Source organism: Poecilia mexicana, unplaced genomic scaffold (genome assembly GCF_051168715.1).
Source record: "Poecilia mexicana isolate PSO_F unplaced genomic scaffold, ASM5116871v1 scaffold_6, whole genome shotgun sequence".
In the NCBI taxonomy this organism is placed as follows: domain Eukaryota; kingdom Metazoa; phylum Chordata; class Actinopteri; order Cyprinodontiformes; family Poeciliidae; genus Poecilia; species Poecilia mexicana.
The window spans coordinates 21,658,616-21,677,417 of NW_028263375.1; the positions used below are offsets into that span (position 1 = coordinate 21,658,616).

General features: G+C 39.4%; 1 protein-coding gene across 1 annotated transcript in view; it reads right to left on the reverse strand.

The window, feature by feature from the left end:
• Positions 1 to 18,802, reverse strand: part of tead1a (TEA domain family member 1a) — a 46,671-nt gene that overhangs the window by 8,902 nt on the left and 18,967 nt on the right. Inside the window, exons 2-9 of the mRNA XM_088006398.1 lie at positions 17,556 to 17,995; positions 11,840 to 11,904; positions 10,244 to 10,306; positions 7,945 to 8,076; positions 7,673 to 7,722; positions 5,913 to 5,974; positions 4,708 to 4,835; positions 3,271 to 3,444 (exon numbers count right to left, since the gene is read on the reverse strand). Coding sequence (XP_087862524.1) covers positions 3,271 to 3,444; positions 4,708 to 4,835; positions 5,913 to 5,974; positions 7,673 to 7,722; positions 7,945 to 8,076; positions 10,244 to 10,306; positions 11,840 to 11,904; positions 17,556 to 17,760 — 879 coding nt within the window. The 5' untranslated portion in view covers positions 17,761 to 17,995. The remainder of the gene's footprint in view (positions 1 to 3,270; positions 3,445 to 4,707; positions 4,836 to 5,912; positions 5,975 to 7,672; positions 7,723 to 7,944; positions 8,077 to 10,243; positions 10,307 to 11,839; positions 11,905 to 17,555; positions 17,996 to 18,802) is intronic.

Below are 18,802 nucleotides of genomic sequence, written 5' to 3' on the forward strand. Positions count from 1 at the left end.
AGGACAACGTAGGGAGTTTTATCAGGCTAATTCCCACATTCAGAATGGTGATGCTTTTCAGTTTTCTTGTACATCTAATCAGCCATATTGGGATCCTTTTAGTATAATTTCAATGTTCTGGAGTTGATCATTTTCTTTGTAATGAAAAATAAAACTCAGTACATAATGTCAAAGAAATAATCTGATTGGACAGCTGTGGCGGTGATGAGCTACCATCACTGTGACGGTGATGGTGCGCGTGACTGGGAAAAGTTGAAGGTAAGTTTTTGTTAGGAAACGACTCATTTCAAACGGTTCAGTTTGATAGTTGCCTATACGACCATTATTATAAAACCAAAATAAATGGCTTAGTTATTTATTTTTTTATCAAACCATTAAACAACCCATTATTTATAAATCGCCCTTGTAAAAAATAAAATGCGTTTTAACAGGTGAAGCTAATTTCTGCCAAAGCCGGTGAGTGTGGCTCAGACTCGATGCGATTCAGTTGTATACATACACTACAACAAACACACCTGAATCAGATGAATGGCTCATTACCAGGCCTCTGTGGAGCTGAATGATGTGCTGATGAAGACATTCAGCCATTCGACTCAGGTGTGTTGGAGAAGGGATGCATGTAAAAGTTGCAGGACGGAAACTCTGGAGGACTGGACTTAGGCGCCTCCACGGTAACGTGAAAAAAGACAAAAACTCATGATTTATTCAAATGATCCACACTCACCAGCTCCCCCCCTGATTACGTGACATAAGCATCGTTCCTGAGACTTCAGTCTCAGACGTTGTGTTGGAGTCGAATTGAGACTTTGAAGCACGAGTCTATATAAAGTCTAAAGTTTGTTTTTGTGAATTAAGTGTAATGCAAGCCCACGTTACCCCGATTAGTCTCGTTAGTATCTAGAACAATTTGATGTTGTTTCCAAAAAAATGACACTGCTATTCACATCTTATGTATGGACAATGAACGCAGTAAATTCTTCATATGGTTAAATTGATGCACCTAGAAACAACATCACAGTTGAAATACAGTAAATCCACCCTAACGTATAGATTTATGTTGCCGTTCAGTGACTTAAAGTGCAATACCTCTGACAGTCCATAGGGGGTAGCTACAATAGACTCCCATTCTCTTTCATAAAACGCTGAATCAATAGATGTTCCCCATGAGCTAGTATGGCTTCATTAGCTGAACTCACTCCTTATAATTGGTGTGCTGGTGGCAAGCAGTGTTAAACTAGGGGATGACCTCATGGTGGCTGCTTAGTCTTTCAAACACCTTGATCTGTTTACTGCACTCATTGGATACCACAACGCCATTAATGAGCTCAGCAATCATTTGCTTCATCATCTGGTGCTAATTCTACATTAGATTTTGTTTTTAAAGTCTGAGCTGGGAGTGATTTCAGAGCGTTCTAGTTGCAAGTACTATTATCAATGCAAGCCTACAAAAAAATCGCCCAGTCTTGTGAGTTTTGACGTCACCCGCAACACGCAGAGTGTATGATCACAGCGGGGTGTAAGCAAGATGAAAGCATGGATCCACCCTACCAAATATTAATGGTTCAGACTGGTGATAGAGATGAGGGTGGATATTTTCTTGGCACACGTTGGGGCCCTCAGTGCAAATTCAGCATAGTTTAAACACCACAATCTTCTTCAGTTTTGTTGCTGAACTTGTGCATAAAATTGCACATATTCTCATGGCCACATCCAGTAGGGTAACGCACAATATCGCAGATTTTAATGCAAAACCCGCAACTGCACTTCATATCACAGCTTGTAAAACACAATCTTGGTAGGTATGTCTTGGTATTTACATTGTTGTAAATTTTACCCAGCTTGGAACCTATAAATAATAACTTAAGAGTAAAAGTGAAGCCATTGAACCTGGCCCTCAATATACACTGTCCTGCCTGTTCCAACACATCATGTCCATAGAGATAAATGACCTCGTTTGCTTATCAAGTTCCGAAGACGCAAGTTAATATCCCATCAAATTACAGCAGTTTTGCTGAGATGCATGCCCGCTCAGGAAGACTGATTGCTAAGTCAACAGCTTAATGCAGTCACCTGTCCACTGTCGCCAGATACTTGCTCAGGAGCAGAAAATGCAGCAAAGTCAATGACTTGGCAATCCACTGGATCTTCTCAGATACATCTTTGTTAATTAGGAAAATAGGATGAATGCATTATTACTGTGATGCAATCAATATCTAAATGGAATCTATGTAGCTGAATTTCATTATCTAAAGGTTTAGATATTGTTGGATTGACTGGTTATGTGTTCCGTCATAATCAGAGATTTCGTGACGTGCCTTTTGGATGACGTTTGTTGCAAACTGGCACTAAATACATAAACTGAAATAAACACAGCTAGAGTTCGTCTCAGTCTTAGATCTCATTAAGAAAGCCGAGGGTTATGTGTGCGTCCATGGAGTTTTGTAGCTGTTACAGAATTTAAGACTTTATTTCCTGCAGGAGAGAAAAGTACCTGGAATTTAAACAACTTGACCTTTTCTTACTTAGGCATAACTTTGTTATGCATCAAACACAATGACATTATCTTGTCTCAAGGTTCTGGGACTTCATTTGTTTTGCTAATATATATTGTACAATAAGAGCAATAACATATTTTCAGCCCAATCTTGAACGTCTACCTGTTCTTCCCTTCACTATTACAAAGTTAAGAAATGCTATGTATATGCTAATGTGGGGTCATGCGTTTTCTGATGGCGTATATAAAATATAAAGCCCGTCGGTTATTTCACTTGTTAAACTTGGTTTGCAGAAGGCAACCCGCTGAGTCACAGCTGTCACAGATGAGTTATTTTGAGGGCAAAATTCTTGAAAGTTCTATAAATTGGCCTGAAGCGTTTGGAGAAAGAACAACGAAGTGAGAAACATACTTTAAACACGCGCACACATACACACACACACACAGGAGAGGCAGAGCAACCTCTGAGTCAGGAGGTGAGCAGGTGTTCAAACAAAGCGACTGAGCTTTCATCAACCCACCACCTCTATATCCCAGGTGGAAAGACACAGCACACACAAGTACACCCACACACACACGCACGCACACACGCACACACACATACACACACACACACCTGGAAGTGCAGACAAAGACAACCCTGCATGGAAAAGTACAGAGCACTTTTACAGTGAAGGTAATTTGCACTTGGGCAATTTTTAAAAAATACTCATAGTACAGAAATATTTTATTTTTCAAAAATCAGATTATAAAGACAAATTAGCACATTTCTTTACCCAGAACTTGATAAGGTAGAACGCGTTCTGCGGGCCCTTGCTGAAAAGCTCCTTCAGACCTCCCTTCTTCTCGGGGAACTTGTCGTAGATTTGCCTGATGTCCACACACTCCAGCAGCGGGTCGCTGTAGCTCGGGTTGCTCTGGCTGATATGCACAAACAGGTGCTTGTTGTACTGCAAAGAGGGTATAGGTAAATCAAGAGTTGGAAACGTACATTTAACATCCACATCCATTGTGTCAATTTTCTCTGTAACATGTGAGTCACATCAGTCTGAATCTGAACATTTTAGCAATAAACATGTTTCAAGGTTCTGAATTTTACACATGTGGGGGATGATAAAGATGAAAACGTCTGGTAATGATGATCTGTTTGAAAACAAAAACTCGTGAACTAACAGTGAATTGGTCGGTGATCCAAACACAGAAGTTGCTCAAACCAAATTTAAAGCATCACTTCTAAGCCTCTTTACAAAGCCTCTTTACAAAGCCTCTTTACAAACTGATTAGTTTCCCGTCTAATCAGATGTTAGCACAATCTCACTCTTTAATTTGTTTTCCATGAAATTTCAGAGAAAAATGTATACTAATTAGTTCCTTGGATTATATTGAGCATATAAATTGCCCCTCCTCTGCATGTTGCTGTACAGTGTCAGTCAGCTGACTGAGAAGAAGACTAATCTACATTTCCCTCTATTTTAAGGAAGAGAGGAAAATCTGGTTTGGAAATATTTTCAGTGACAAAAAACACCAACAGCCAAGATGTGCAAAATAAAAGCAGTGCCACCCATTATTCTGATTAAAGGCACACTGTTAAAAATAACACAATTGACAAGCCCTGATGACTGCATCCTGCTGTGTTTTGTGTTAGAATGATCATTCTGACTCTGATCAAGAATGATCTGTTTTGTAAAATTTGAAGGCACGACAAGCGAATTTGAGTTTAAAAATCCAAGTTTTAAACTACGAATAAAAACCCGAGACATTTGTCAAACTAATAGAGGTTAGTTATGGATTTTCGTTCCACTGTGACGTGGTCTGCCTTTAAGGACGCTTCCAGCTCCGTCTATTTACAGTAGAATAAATCATGCGGGGAAGGTGACGCCGCTGCACAATAGAATCCATTTCAAAGCCATTGTAGAACATTTTTATGTACTGTCCAAACAGAAAGCAACAAGATGAATGCCAGCTGTCTGTGAGCCCAAGGTAGAAAAATGACAATGAGTCCCCGATGTGGCAAGATGACAGATAGGCTGAGCAGACGGAGAGATAGAGCTTTACAAAGGTTATTCATACAAGGAGACACACAAAGGGCTTTAATGCTGTTCTCTGCTGTAGGGTTATCTGTCATCTCTGTTTATAGGACAATAGGGAGTGCTTATTGTAGACTGCTGTCTCTGTCTGTGTGTGTGTGCGTGTGTGTGTGTGTGTATACTCACGGCTTCCTGATCCCTCTGTGTCTCTAAGAAAGATGAAAACTCCACCAGTCGTAGTTTGGTGGTGCCGATGGATCGCCCCTGCCATGCTGGCTCTCTGTGTGTTTGGGCTGCAGCAGCAGGCTCGTAGGCTGACCAAAAACGCACCAAAACACACAGTTACAAACCCAAATCAACGCCATCATGGCGCTGATAGTGTCAGAAAATATTTCTGAAAGTATCTTTTTGTTTTTTCCCGCTGCTGTGCTTAGCTACTTTTTTTTTTTTTTTTTTTTTACTGGATGGAGCCATTTAACCAGAAAGTGCACTGTTAAACTGATGTACTCTTTATTTTCCACACCATGTAGAAGCTGAAGATGATTGACTTGTATTTAAGATGGGAACTTTGAAAGCTGTTAATCTTAAAATGTGTTCACATTTGCATGAGTTGTTGATAAGATGTTTTTATTAATATTATTAATCTGGAGATCTTTACTGAAAAAAAAGACAGTCTGTTACATGACTGTGTTTTTGTGTTTAATGATGATTGAAATGCCTTGCTGCTGAAATGTGCTATACACATAAAATTTGATTTGATTTGATTTAAATGTTTGTATATCCTGTTGTGGTTGCTGAACTGCAGCGGTTGCCAAATCACACTTAAACATAATGTCGTGGGAACATTTAGGTTTATGTATAATGGTGGTGGAAATCTTTCTAATACAAGTTTTAAACATTAGTTGGGAGTCAAAAACAGTACGTAATTATTAAAATGAATTTGTTTGAGGGTTCTCCTGTCAACAGTTCATGAAAACAAATGTGAAATTAATTTAAAAATACCGCTACGTTAGGATTTGTAAATCGTTTAAAAATGTGTCAACATCTCATTTATGGTGAATAATGAAACAAATAGCCCAAATAAATGTTTTAATTTGGAAATTCTGGTTTAGGCGGCAATAATATGCTTAAATAAATTTAAAACAAATATATTACTTTTAAATAAATGTCCTAAGCGTAAGCGTAGCGCTCTTAAATTATGAGAAAAGTCAGTTTGACACCGTTTCCCTCTTTTTCGACCTCCTTTGCGAGACAAAGACGGTAGTTCAAGGGACCCATGTGCCTTGGCAGTCAAAGACCACCCTGCGGTGAGGAAACATCATAAATGGCAGGAGAGAGAGCTGACGGTCTGCTTTACAGAAAGAAGATAATTGTCCCATGGTCCCTCTCACCTGCGATTGTGGTGGTCCCTGCTGTCTGCACAGGGTAGGCCTGCTGGGAGAACGGCTTGATGCTGAGAGATTCAGAGAAACACACAAGAAAGCATTACACACACACAAAAAGACTGGAGGAAGAAGAGACACAGTGGGACCAGCCTTTTTGTACTTGCATTACACAAAAAAAAAAAGTTTTCTGTTCTCTGTCGTGTCTGAACCAAAGCAGGAGCGAAGAGGTCAAGAGCAGCTCCGCGTTCAATGAAAGCTGCACAGCCCCGATTGCTGCCATTCTCATCAGATCCAATAGTACGACAGGCAGTGAAATACTATGAGTTATATTAACAGACATTAAAGCAAGAGAAGGAAGCAGCAGGAGGCAGGCTTTAAAATTTCCACCTAATTTTAAACTCAACAGGTGGTCGTCAAGTTGGCATTGACTAGGTAATCAGTGTTTGCCAATATGATGGCAGACAGATTCAATGCATCAGCCGTGTGAATTAATCAAGTTAATTGTTTCTGAATCATAAGCTGGGACAATCATGCAGATACAGTCTGATTATAGATTCAGATGCATAATAAATGAAACTGAAGTCTTTGATGTTTTTTCCATCTCCAGAAAAAAGGCGCTCTTCTCCATATCTTCAAAATCACATTGATGCCCTCAATACTATTTTGAGGGCATCAAAATAGTATTGATACTATTTTGTATTGATGAAAAAGAAAAAAAAAAATTAGAGACGTTGAAAGTAGCCCCAACTGAAAGATGTTGTTAGTGATGAGGAACTAAAGCCAAAATAATCTCCATCTCTGGTTAATTTTATATTTAAAGTAACATTTTAATTCTACCACTATTTTTTTCCTGACTGAAAATGCTATTAATATTTCAGAAGATATTTCAAAGATGAATCCTTACAGTATGGGATGAAAGTTGGGCAGCAATTAAAACTAGGCTTTAAGGCTCTAATAAAAAGCTATTTAGGAGAATGATATAAATACATTTCAGTATGCTATTGTTCAATCAACAAAACAAAAACCTAAATTATCTTTTTTATTTTTCAAACTTGACATACATTGTTCGGTTATCATCTTTAGAGATGCCTGTCAAAAATCCTATCAGAAAAAGAAAAAAAAAAAACACATTATTGAATTTTTTTTTTTATCTAAATCTGCCACACATATGAAGGTTGAAGGGTGAACGTATAGTCTGCTGACATTTGGGTGTTTGGATTTAGAAAAAGTGACATCACCAAACAGTAATATTATTGTCTCCTTAAAGCTGAAGCACTGTGAGTATGATGGCACCAATCAATGCAGCAATGGAAAATGACCTACAAACCTGAAGTACAGTTTTCTTGACATACATAAAGGTCACAGTAAATGTCTATGGGAAATTCTGTCAACATGCAGAGTATAAACCTGTTGCATTTACTGACACTTTTTTCAGTCTTAGATAATGAAGGCTAACAGTTCTTGTTTAGATTTTTAGCCTCTGCTGCCTCCTTCCTATTTACCTCTGTTCCATTTTTTTGCCTTCATTCTGCCAAGCTGATTTTGTGGAAAAAAAAAATAAATAAATAAAACTACATGATCGAATAAAATAGATATAGTATTTGTTAACAAAATATTAATACATTTTTTTTCTTTCTTTTTCTTTAATTAATTTGCATCAAGTGAAATTTGAGAACCCGAAAACATGAGGATTTCCTGGAAGGACCAATGAGCAGCTGAATTTACAGCAATGAGTTAGATAAGAACGCATTAGAAATGTGACTCACTCTTCTGTGGTGGAGCTGGACTGCCCTCCTGGAATCATCCCCTGCCACAGCTGAAAATAAATTCACATATTAATGTACCACACGGTGAATGCAAACTACAAATGCAAAGCAATGTGCTCGTTCCTCTGTGTAACCGGCACCCGTAACTACGCATGTGTGGCTAATAGATTATTCAGACAAACTGCTTTATTGTTATCCCCGTTCCCGGCCACGTATTTATTTGTTGAGGACAAACGCAAGCGTGTCTCTGTGCAACCGCGCGCGCGTTGTACCTGAGCGTTGCCGGGGAAGCTGGCTCGCACTATTCCAGGCAGCAGCTTGCTGTGTATGGCGGTGGCCGAGACGATCTGAGCCGAGGACATGGACGAGATGCTTTGCAGAGCTTTCTCCTTGGCATTCTGGTCCTGCACGCAAACACAGACATCAACGCAATCGTTATTGTGAGCGTGCATCGCGCTCTGAACTGAATGGCTGCATAGTGTGGGGGAATATATTCAGCAAAAATGTAAGTTCCACAAACAGAAAAAAAGGTTGCAACAATCATAAATTGTGCAGTGAAGCTTAATGCAACACAGTAAAAGCAGCTGTTGGCGCAAACAGTAACGAAAAGCATATCAGATATTTAACCTTAGGGTAAAAGCAGCATGGAACACAAAACAGCTGAATGAAACAGAATTAGAGGCACTGTGATAGCTGGAGAATCACTAATTGGCAGCTTCACTCAAGTTAATTGGCACAGAGAGAAATCTCCCCTCCTGGGAGATATAATAATATTACAGAAGGTGCTGAGATAGGAATCATGCTGGATTTTCATGTTAAATACCAAGATCCAGATGCCGATCTTTGATTTTTTTGGTTCCAAATAATACAAAAAAAACAACAAAAAAAAAACATTTAATATGAAAGTTTTAAGAACTTATAGTTAAGTGGTAAGTCCTGAATTTTCTAATTATCACTCATTTGATGATAAAAGCAGGTTATTTTAAGGAAATAAAACAGTAATTTGACAAGCAAATTTCCTTCGCTGAAAAACAAATAATTGCTTTGTGTTATTTATTCCTTTAATGAATCTTCATGAATTCATTTATGAGTGGAATTTAAGTTGGACTTTTTTTTACCCATTTTATTGGAGACAGTGAAGCTCAATTGTGAAAAGTTTTACATGGGTCTTAGATAACTTTACAATTGTGACTGTTTCAACCCTCCAATAACTGGTCACAGTGAAGAGGATCAAATTGACATAAAAGTGTAAATAAATATATTTTTATTTTAAGTTTGAGTGTACAAAGACAACAACTGACTCCACGATGCATGTGATAATCTGTTTTTGCAAAAGGGATAAGGTAAACAAATCAGCTTTTAAGTTTCTTCTGGTTTATTGGCATGTTTTCTTTGTGTGTGTTTTTTTTTTAACAGTTCTGGGTCATAACTTAATCCAGCTTAAAAAAAAAAAAAGAAAAAAGAAAAACTGTTTCATAAGCAAAACGTAACCCTATAACATGATGCTGCCACTACCATGTTTCACTGAGGGTATAGTAGTGTACGTTATTCCAAACTCATCTAATAGAATTGGGTCCAAATGTTTGTTTGGTTTAACTAGACCATAATACATTTTTCCACAAAATCATTAAAGATTTTAGCCTGGCCTGCATGTTTTTTTGTTGTTGTTTTTTTTAAAGAAAGCTTCTACCTCACAAGCCAATTTTGTATACAGACGACACACTAGATTGTTGTAGATCACATAGAGTAATCACCACAAATCCCTACAGCTACTGGCTGCCTCCCCGACCACTTTATGTTTTCACTTTTCACAAAGGTTGCAAAATTCTCCCTTTTTGTAACATCACCAACATTCCATATTTTCTCAGCTTATTGATAGTGGTCTTTGCTGTACAGTAACATATATAACGCTTTAGGGTTTAGAGCGAGTGTGTAGACTTTTAAAATCCAACGTCAAGTCAAGACACATTTACTCTCGCTTTTAATAAGCCTTCCATCATTCATTTTATGACGGCAAACATCAGCTCAGAGTTTCCGGCTAGACGACTTCTCGGAAAACAAGCTCCCCTTTCGTTGCTTTAAATAAAGTTAATTACAGTCAATGACAAGAAGGAAAGAAGGACAAGACACGCAGGGTAAGAGATTAATAGACTTAAGAGGTGGAGATGGTAAGAAGAGGGGAGGAGAGAGAATAGGAAGAACTGAATGAATGTAAGGAAAGAGAAGAATGGCAGGAAGAGGAGGAGGAGAAAACCCAAACAGGGGGTAATTAGACACCTAGGATACTGGAGTCACTGAGACAGGCATCCTTCCAGTCACAGTGAGGGACAAACACTGAATTTAGATTGTTCTTGCTTATTAGGGGAAAAGAAAGCTATCTGGGTTTGGTGGCTTTTCATCCTGCTCTTCCAATGCAGCCATCAGGACTGATCTTTACATATCAGCTGTTTTTCTTCCAAACAAGCAGGACTTGCAAAACAACACTTACTGCGTGATAAGAGACACTGAACAGGAAATAAATTATCGAACAAGAAAGTTAACGTTGCAGATTCCCATCAGCCTCCCCCATACCTTTAGTTTGGACTGAAACTCCCTGGATTTTCTTCTGGCCAAGACCTGGATGTGACTGGATACCTGGCAAGGAGAGAAGGAGAGGAGAGGAGGAAGGGAGGGTGGAGGGTGGAAAAGAGGAGGAAAGACCAAACAGAGAGTTGCCATGGTTATGAAAGGACTGTTGCTATACTAGAAGTATACACACAGACACACACTTCACACAATGCACTCCCCTGAGAAGAGTGAATAGACCCATCTATGCACATCTTTTGAGAGGACAGAAAGACACCTGAGAACAGGGGCCAAGATCTAGACTGTACTGCCACGTTAGGTCCTGCCCAAAAATCTGCCAACAAACTGGGTTGTGTGTAAAAAGCAGTGGCACCGACATATAGGAATAACTAACAAAAATATGTTGTTTTATTTCTTCTGTAGCACAAAACCTGTAAACTTCACTTATCTGTACGAACAAACAAACTAGGTTCTACATTAGAAAATATGCTGCTAAGGTTTTACATAATGACCTTTTAATAGGAGGAATGTGGGGTTACCACAGCAATAACCATGTTTCTATGTCTTTCAACAATGTTCACAGTGAAAGTGAAACAGAGGAAACGTGCTAACTTTAGCCTAGCAGTTAAGCAGAATGTGTCTAAACAAAAGCCAGAGGAAGACACGAGTTAATTGATAACTTGTGTTGAGTCGGGCATATTTTTAGAAACAAAGAGGCTCTGGAGCAGAGACTCTTCTTATAGAGGCTGTGCTGAACAGTGAGTAGGCTGAACGGGGCACAATTCCTAATTTGTTCTTTTCTTTATAAGCCTGCATACCATAAAACCCAACTTAACTCTTACCTCTGTCAGATTTAGGTCTAATGTAATCTTTTAGTCTTAGCAACATGTTTAATGTTCTCGAAGGCCGGCAGCTCAGACAAGGGTATACCTAACATTAATAAAAAAGTCATTTAAAATGTAAATAAAAACTTTTTTTTTCATTGAACACAAACCATTTTATTTTATTTTTTATCTTGTTTTAGTATTTAAAACAAATTATATGGTTGAAAACATTTATTTTAAATCTAAGCATACAAAGTAAGAATTGTATCTAGTCCTGATTTGTTAATGAAATCCTCTCCTGATCAACATGTTGCTTCTTCTAAAATTGTTTACAGAACTCTGGTGGATTTAATCAACTCTCACTGTCCAGATTCAACCTTGTGATCTACGTGAAACTAATAGTTTGGCAAAAAAAATTAATAAAAAAAAAATAGTAAGACAGTAGCTGCCAAATTCTGAAGTTATGGGTTCTCAGAATATTAATTTCATTAATTAAACCAACAGGTGAGTTCACAGAGGTCACAATAAATTATTTATTCAAGTTATTTATCTAAGAAGTGTTTTCTAAATTCTGACATGCCATGGTTGTAAACTGGAGAGATATAAAATAATGCTTTAAATTTTCTGTAATTTTCCCTCTTTCCTTGACCATTCTGCTTTCTATGCCCTTGTTTCAATTGGTTTGGCATCATCATCACATAGTGGACGTTCTCTACAACATCCTGTCACACTCTCTGCAGACAGAATGATTTGACTGAACACGCACTCCCATAGTTACCTGTTTCCTTGTCCGCGTCTTGCCAGTTCGGAGTTTGATGTATCTGGCTATCAGCTCGTTTCGCCCTGGAGGAGGAAGGAGACAGAAAGCACACTACTAAAACACTTTTTTTTTTTTTTTTTTACCTTCACATACACACATTTGATCTGTTGCTTATTCTCAGAAACAATCACCAGTAGAAATCATATGACCCTGACAAACAACTTAGTGGCTGATTAAGAGCTGTTGACCCACTGATCCTGTGACGTGCACTTTCACATGGAAAGGCTGTAATCACCGATACCCCTGTTGAGTTCTCCACACACTCACCAAACACACACACACACACACACACACGCACACACACACACACAAATCACACACGCAACGGTCCTGAATACACATGACCCAACAATGCAGGCATTCATGCGGACCGGCCGTCCCCTGATTAAAGGAACCAGCAGGCCAGCTGTACTTGTGCTTACGTGTGCGCACATATGTGCACGCACAGATGCAGATACACACATACTTACAATACTGAATAATTCAGCCCATTCACAAGGGAGCACAGCAAACTCAGCATGACCTGGCTAGTATAGATTAGTAAGGAAAAAGAGGGCACAGAAAGGGAAAAAAAAAGAAAAAAAAAAAGTGCTTCAAATCCAGAAGAAACCAGAGACAGAGGCGTGTTTGTGCCCTGAAACATGGTAGAAAATTTCACAGGCGGCCTCCACAGTCAGACCCACAACAACTTTAGAGTGATTAAAAATTGAAGTCGCAGTTTATTTGTGAAATGAGATAGATTTGCAGATGCTGCGAGTGCTGCTAACGAGCTGATTTGGAGCCGTTTGGTTTGATTTGGGTCCTCTCTTGGCCTGTTTTCTGTTGCAACCGAGTGGAAAAGCAAAGTCAGGCCAGCTGGCCAACTGATGGTCAAGATCTGCACAAAGCCAAACCTCTACACACTACCCAAATGGCTCACAACAATAGCCCTAACTAGCAAGCAGATGGTGTTTGTGCATTTGCATGCATGCGTGTCGGTGTGTGTGTGCGTGTGTGTGCGTGTGTGTGTGTTTCCTGACCAGTTCTACTGTCACTGAGATAGGGAGCTTAGACTGATAAAATCTACTGCTCCCCATGCAGGTGTTTTCCTTCTAGCAGTCGAAAGCTGTGGCTGACGACAGCATGCACGCAAAAATCAATGTATATACGTTCATGAGCGCTAGCACACGCACACACACACACACACACACACACACACACACACACACACACACACACACACACACACACACACACACACACACACACACACACATGCACACACACACACACGCGCACAGAGCCCTGGCTGTGGAGGCTGACATCTGACTCCAGAGGGGCCAGCTGGTCTTTCTAGGAGGCTTAACGGTGAATTATCATCCTTCACTAACCCTGCGGCACACATCCCTCACTCTTGCCCTCCCCACTTTCTCGAAAAACTCTCCAGCCTGCAAACACACACATGCACAAACTTAACTCCCTCCCTCCTTCCCTCGCTCTTTTCTTCCATCCATCCGTCCGTCCTCTCTGGTGGCTGTTCCCTTCCCCCCCCTCCCTACTTCTCTGCTCCCCCTTGTAGTGAATGGGCTTCCCTTCTGCTGCCTCTCGCTTCCTCCCTCTCTACAGTGAAAGACTTCAAGGCCAAAGTCAGATGGTCATTAACCGTGACGAACAGAAGCAACCTCCTGCTCTCCCTCCCCTCCGCCTCTGGGCCGAGGCCACTCGGCGTGAAAGCTAACATTCATGCAGGCCGCACACTCGAAAAGTAGAAAAAAAAAAAAACAGTTGTAATGTTTTCATGCGATTGTGACTCATTTTGTTTGGTTGATGTTGGAACATGAGTTTGAAACAAAAAGATGAAACTCCACAATCTCAACTCCCTTTTTTAAAGTGAACTCGCCTAAGTTCTGCATGAGAGTCTCTAAAACAGCAGAAACTTTGGGGAAAAGTTCAGCTAATTTGCATTCAGAACAAGCAGAAATCTGAGAGAATGGGTAATTAATTCAGGAAAATCCCCAGCTTCCTGTGTTTCATGTAGTTAGAAATGGATCTTCCTTCTTCCCGTCTTTAGAGCAGTGTACTGTGTTGATCTCCTCGCTCAGTTTGCAGAGTGATTAAGAGCTTCAGCTGCTTTATGGAATAGCTTGAAAACCCCTTTCAGAATAAGGTCAAATCCTGGGTGAGTATACTTGCCAACAAGGCTGCAGCTGAGTGTACCGAGTACCCTGAGGTGACCCTGAGGGCCACAGGGGCCAGACTCTGGCTCACAGCCTGAATTTACCGCCGCGTTGCACCGAGCTGGTGCTTGTTGCAACATCAGCAGGGACATTTAAAGTGTTGAAAGTACTAAGCTCTTAGATCTCATCTCATTTGTTTGAGCTTTTTCTTTTCTTTTCATACGCGTTTGCAAAAATGATAACAGCTGTGGTTAGAAGTTAATCTTTGATTTATTACCAACAATCTGCCACTTCCTGTAAAGACTCACAAATCCCTGTGAATGATTTGTTGCCAGGTAATGTAACCTGCACGGCGTAACAGGTGGCGAGGTGACATCAGCAGTGTTTACTGTGGCTTTTCTGAAGACGGCGGCTTTTTTTTAAAATGCAAAACTTGGCATTTAAAAAGAAAAACAAATGAAAACAAGGCAGTGAATCTACATTAAGATTTCATTTTAAAGAATATTTGAAAAAAAAAAAAGACATATTTTGTTTCATCTTCTGCAAGAATATAATCCAGACAATTTTATTTCTGCTATTATTATTATTTATTTATTTTGGTCATCTAAAGTTTATTTATGTTAATATTCATTTTCTCCACAGGTAAATATGATTAAATTAGTTGCAGTGGAAAGTTTAACAAGAGCTGGTGGCCATTTTTACTGAACAGTTTGAAGGCAGCCATGCAGACTTCTGATTTTAGGGTTAGAAATTATTTCTACAACTTCAAGCTTGGATAGCAAATATTCTGTCACTCAGGCAGTGCCAATAGTGTTTTTTTTCTTTTCCTTTATGTTAAATGTTATATTTTCTGACATTCAAAGACATTTTGAAGGTAAGGCTTCTTTTAGACCACAGTAGACAAGCCACAACAAGCCTGACTTGTTAAACATCTGACTGAAGACAGTCCAACTAAACAGCTAAGATAAACTTTTGCTTTAACCAAAAACAAAATCACTCAGAATTGAACCAAAATCCCAAGCAGACTGCAGTTTGATTAAAGCCCCATCGCTCTCAAATACTTCACACCCCTTTTATCCCTTATGCTTTTCCTGGCCTGCCTCTTAAAAAAAAAAAAAGAAAAACACTGTCTGACTTGATTAGGTCACCTGGATAAGATGTGTCAACAACCTGGACACAGAGTCAACAAGGTAAACAAACAGGGTTGAACATGCCACCCAGGCAGGAAACAGAGACGGTCCGATTGATCAGAGACTGATCAATAACACAAAGGGGCTGGAGAAGGAGTTCCAGTATCAGTGGGACCTGAGCAGGTCAGCCATGATGAATCCTGACAGGGTTATATTTCAGCGTCTGCGACAATCTGAGCAGGGTCTGTTGTCCCCTGGACTGCTGAAAGAAATTAAAGGTACACTACGCTGTTTTTGTCTACACGTGAAACAACCATAAAGCACCATTAATGATGCCTTGACAGGCATGCCGAATTAACTTTTGTTTTAGGAAATTGCTGGGAGGCAGTTGCATGAAACCAAGCATGTTTGCATAATACAAATGATACTTGAGGATTATTTTCTTGTTCACTGAGCGACTTCCAGTGCCTTGCAAATATAATCATACTCCAAACTTCTTCACATTTTGTCAAATAACAGCTGAAAACTATAGTGTATTTCATTTGGATTGTATGTCATAAATAAACACAAAATAGTGCATATTGTTAAGGTAAAGAAATTATGCTTTTGATTTTTTTTTCTAAAATAAACATAAAACGGGTGTCACAACTGTATTCAGTCCCATGGAGATAATATCATGTACAGCAGCAAGAGTTCTGATGTCTCTACTACAGCTGCGCATAGAAAGATTAACAGCAATATCAGTTCTTTAGAAAAAAATAGGATTAATCAGATTGGATGGAGAGCACCTGGCTAACAATCTTGCCTTAATCTCTCAATTGAATTTGGATTTAAGTCTAGACTAAATGATTCTAATGCAGCTCTGGGTGTACGTTTAGGGTCTGTGGCCAGAAAGAAAGTGAACTTTTGTAGCTATTAACACATTTGTTTTCAGGACTGTCTGACTAGTTTCCCTTCCCAAGCAGAGGAAAACCATCGCTAAGCACGATGCTGCTACCTCCATGTCTCATAGTGGGGACTGTCTCTTCAAGATAATGTCCAATGTCTTGGACCTACATTTTGCATGTAGGCCAGAAAATGAATCATGGCATCATTTGACCAGATAACCCACTTCCACAAGTTTGCTGTGTACAAGCGTTGTGGTAAAATGCAAATGTCTGTTCTTGTGGCTTTCTTTCAACAATGGCTCACCTCTAGCCGCTTTCCACCGAAAGGGAAAACACAAGCATTGTGCGATCAGGAACGGTGTGAGAAACAGTTCCTGGAGAACTAAAAAGTCAGTCTAAATTATAAATGCCGTAAAATTAGACAGGCATTGAGACGACTGCGGCTCAGTGAGAGGAGTAATATCTTGCAATTGGTTCAATTCCATTTGAAGGGGCTTGAGCGTGTCAGACTGGGTGAATGTGGCTCAAGTACTAACTAAGCGCTATGAGTGCTCAGTTAGAAATGTCATGGTTAGGTTGTGGTTAAGTGGTTGTAGAGTCTAGTTGTTCAGGATGTGATAGAACATTATGCAAAAAAGTTTTATTTTGAAGAAAATGATCACATTTTGGAAGGAAAAAATAATAGTTGGCGGATCAACAGAAATTCTTTATATGATTTATCAATATTTTCATCTAACATGATGTTTGATGCAGAGACACTAAACCTCTGACCTCTTCGATGCTGTTATAAAAAACAATGATTCAATCTACATAAAATACAGAACAATCTACATAAAATACAGGAAAAAAACAGTGTAATAAAGAGATTTGAGGCTGCGCTCTACATATAGAGAGTTAAGAAAAAAAAAGAAAAAGAAAAACAGTAAAAGGGAGTCGAAGGGGGACGCAGCTGGTGGTAGCCAGAGGACCATCTGTTCATCAGTCTATTAGTTCAAACACACAAATACTCTCCCACTTCTGTCACGCTCTCGTACTCATACACACACACACGCGAGCGCGTGCGCACGCACACACACATACAAAGCAGTACAGCATGCCTCCATTTCCTCGCTTTTACAGCTTATGTTTCATTCCCGTTTCTCTGACACTTGATGCGCCGTGAGACAATCTTCCATCTCCACCTTCTACGTGGTTATTGTCACCGCCGCCTCCTCACACCAGAAAATTTAACAAGTCAGTCAATCGATGCCTGTTTTTCTTGTCCGAGGATGTTTTTTTTTTTTTTGTTTGTTTTTTTTCAGTAGTAATATATTACACATGGCTCTTATAAACAGAGATAAAAAAAAAACAATATATCCAAACAATAAAAGTAGAAAGTTGCCATCCTGAGGGATTTGAAACGCCAACATTTAAAGCATCTAAGCTTTAGTAAAATAGAGACATTTTGTAAGAAATTACAAAAGGTGTGTGCCAACATCTCAGACCAGCTTAAGCTACTCACCGTACATCTTCCCTTCATCTGACAGTATAATCTTCCTCCTCCCACAGGGCGGATATATAGCAAGGGCCTCCTGGAAGCTCTGCTCGATGTCTGGGCTCCAGACCCCCTCAGGGTCCCCATCCATTGTCTTGTCCCCTCCTGAATCACTGAGTCTGTCCATGTCCTCACCGGGACTCTCACTGCCACTCCAGCTGCTGCGCTCCATACTGGCAGCTGACGGTGCTTAGCTGATGATGGTGTTTTGATTTAAAAAAATATATATATGTATATATATATATATATATATATATATATATATATAAATACTGGAAATTAACTTGTAAAGGTGAAAATTAAAAAAAGCTATGCCCAAAGGTTGTTATTCTCTCGGTATCGATATATTTAAATGGCAGCCAGGAGTGGGAGAAAAAAAAAGCAGAAGCAGAACCCAGCATCAGAACCTGCAAAAGAAGGAAGACAAAACATTAGTTCTGCAGATGAATCATGCAGACATAAAATTCTATTAAAAAAAAGAAAAAGAAAAAAAGTTCCTTGGCCAATTTTATTTCTATGTTTTACCCTTCTTGACATTCAATCTGTTTTTAGCTGAAGTTTGAACAGTGTGAATCCCTGAGGTGCTGAATATGTCATTGTCCAGCTGCTCACCTCTGCTCAGGAAACAGCTGGATTTCACTTTTAGCTCCTCTTGTTGTGTTGTTTGTTTTTGAATATGAAGATAAGATTCTACAGCATTTGTGCAAGTCATCAAAAAAAAACTCTTTCGCTGATCTTTCCTTCCCATATTTAGCCACTCATTTAAAAAAAAATTATTATAATTTGTTGTTTGTTGTTTTTTTTTTTGTTTTTTTTTTGTCATTTATTTAAATAGCTTTTAGAGCAACATGTCATAAGCCTGTATCCCAACTCCTAAAATGCAAATTATTGCTTCTTTTCACGAAGGAAATTGCCTATTTTGTTAAATCGCTGTGGAACATCATAACCACATAAGTGGAGCGAGCGACTGAAGGGCAGAGAACGACTACACACAGCTACGGGCAGATTTAGGAGAGGGAAGAAAAAAAAAAACAGAGAAAGAGAAACTGAAGGGGCTTGCCAGCTGCCCACAATTCTTCTAAAATCCCCCACAGTAAACAGCAGGGCTGGCGCGCTAAACACCGCGCTCTCACACAAACATATGCACGCGGGCACGTGGAAACACACACAATTACAGTGCCAGCCCCTCGGGTGAACACATGTCACTTTGTCTG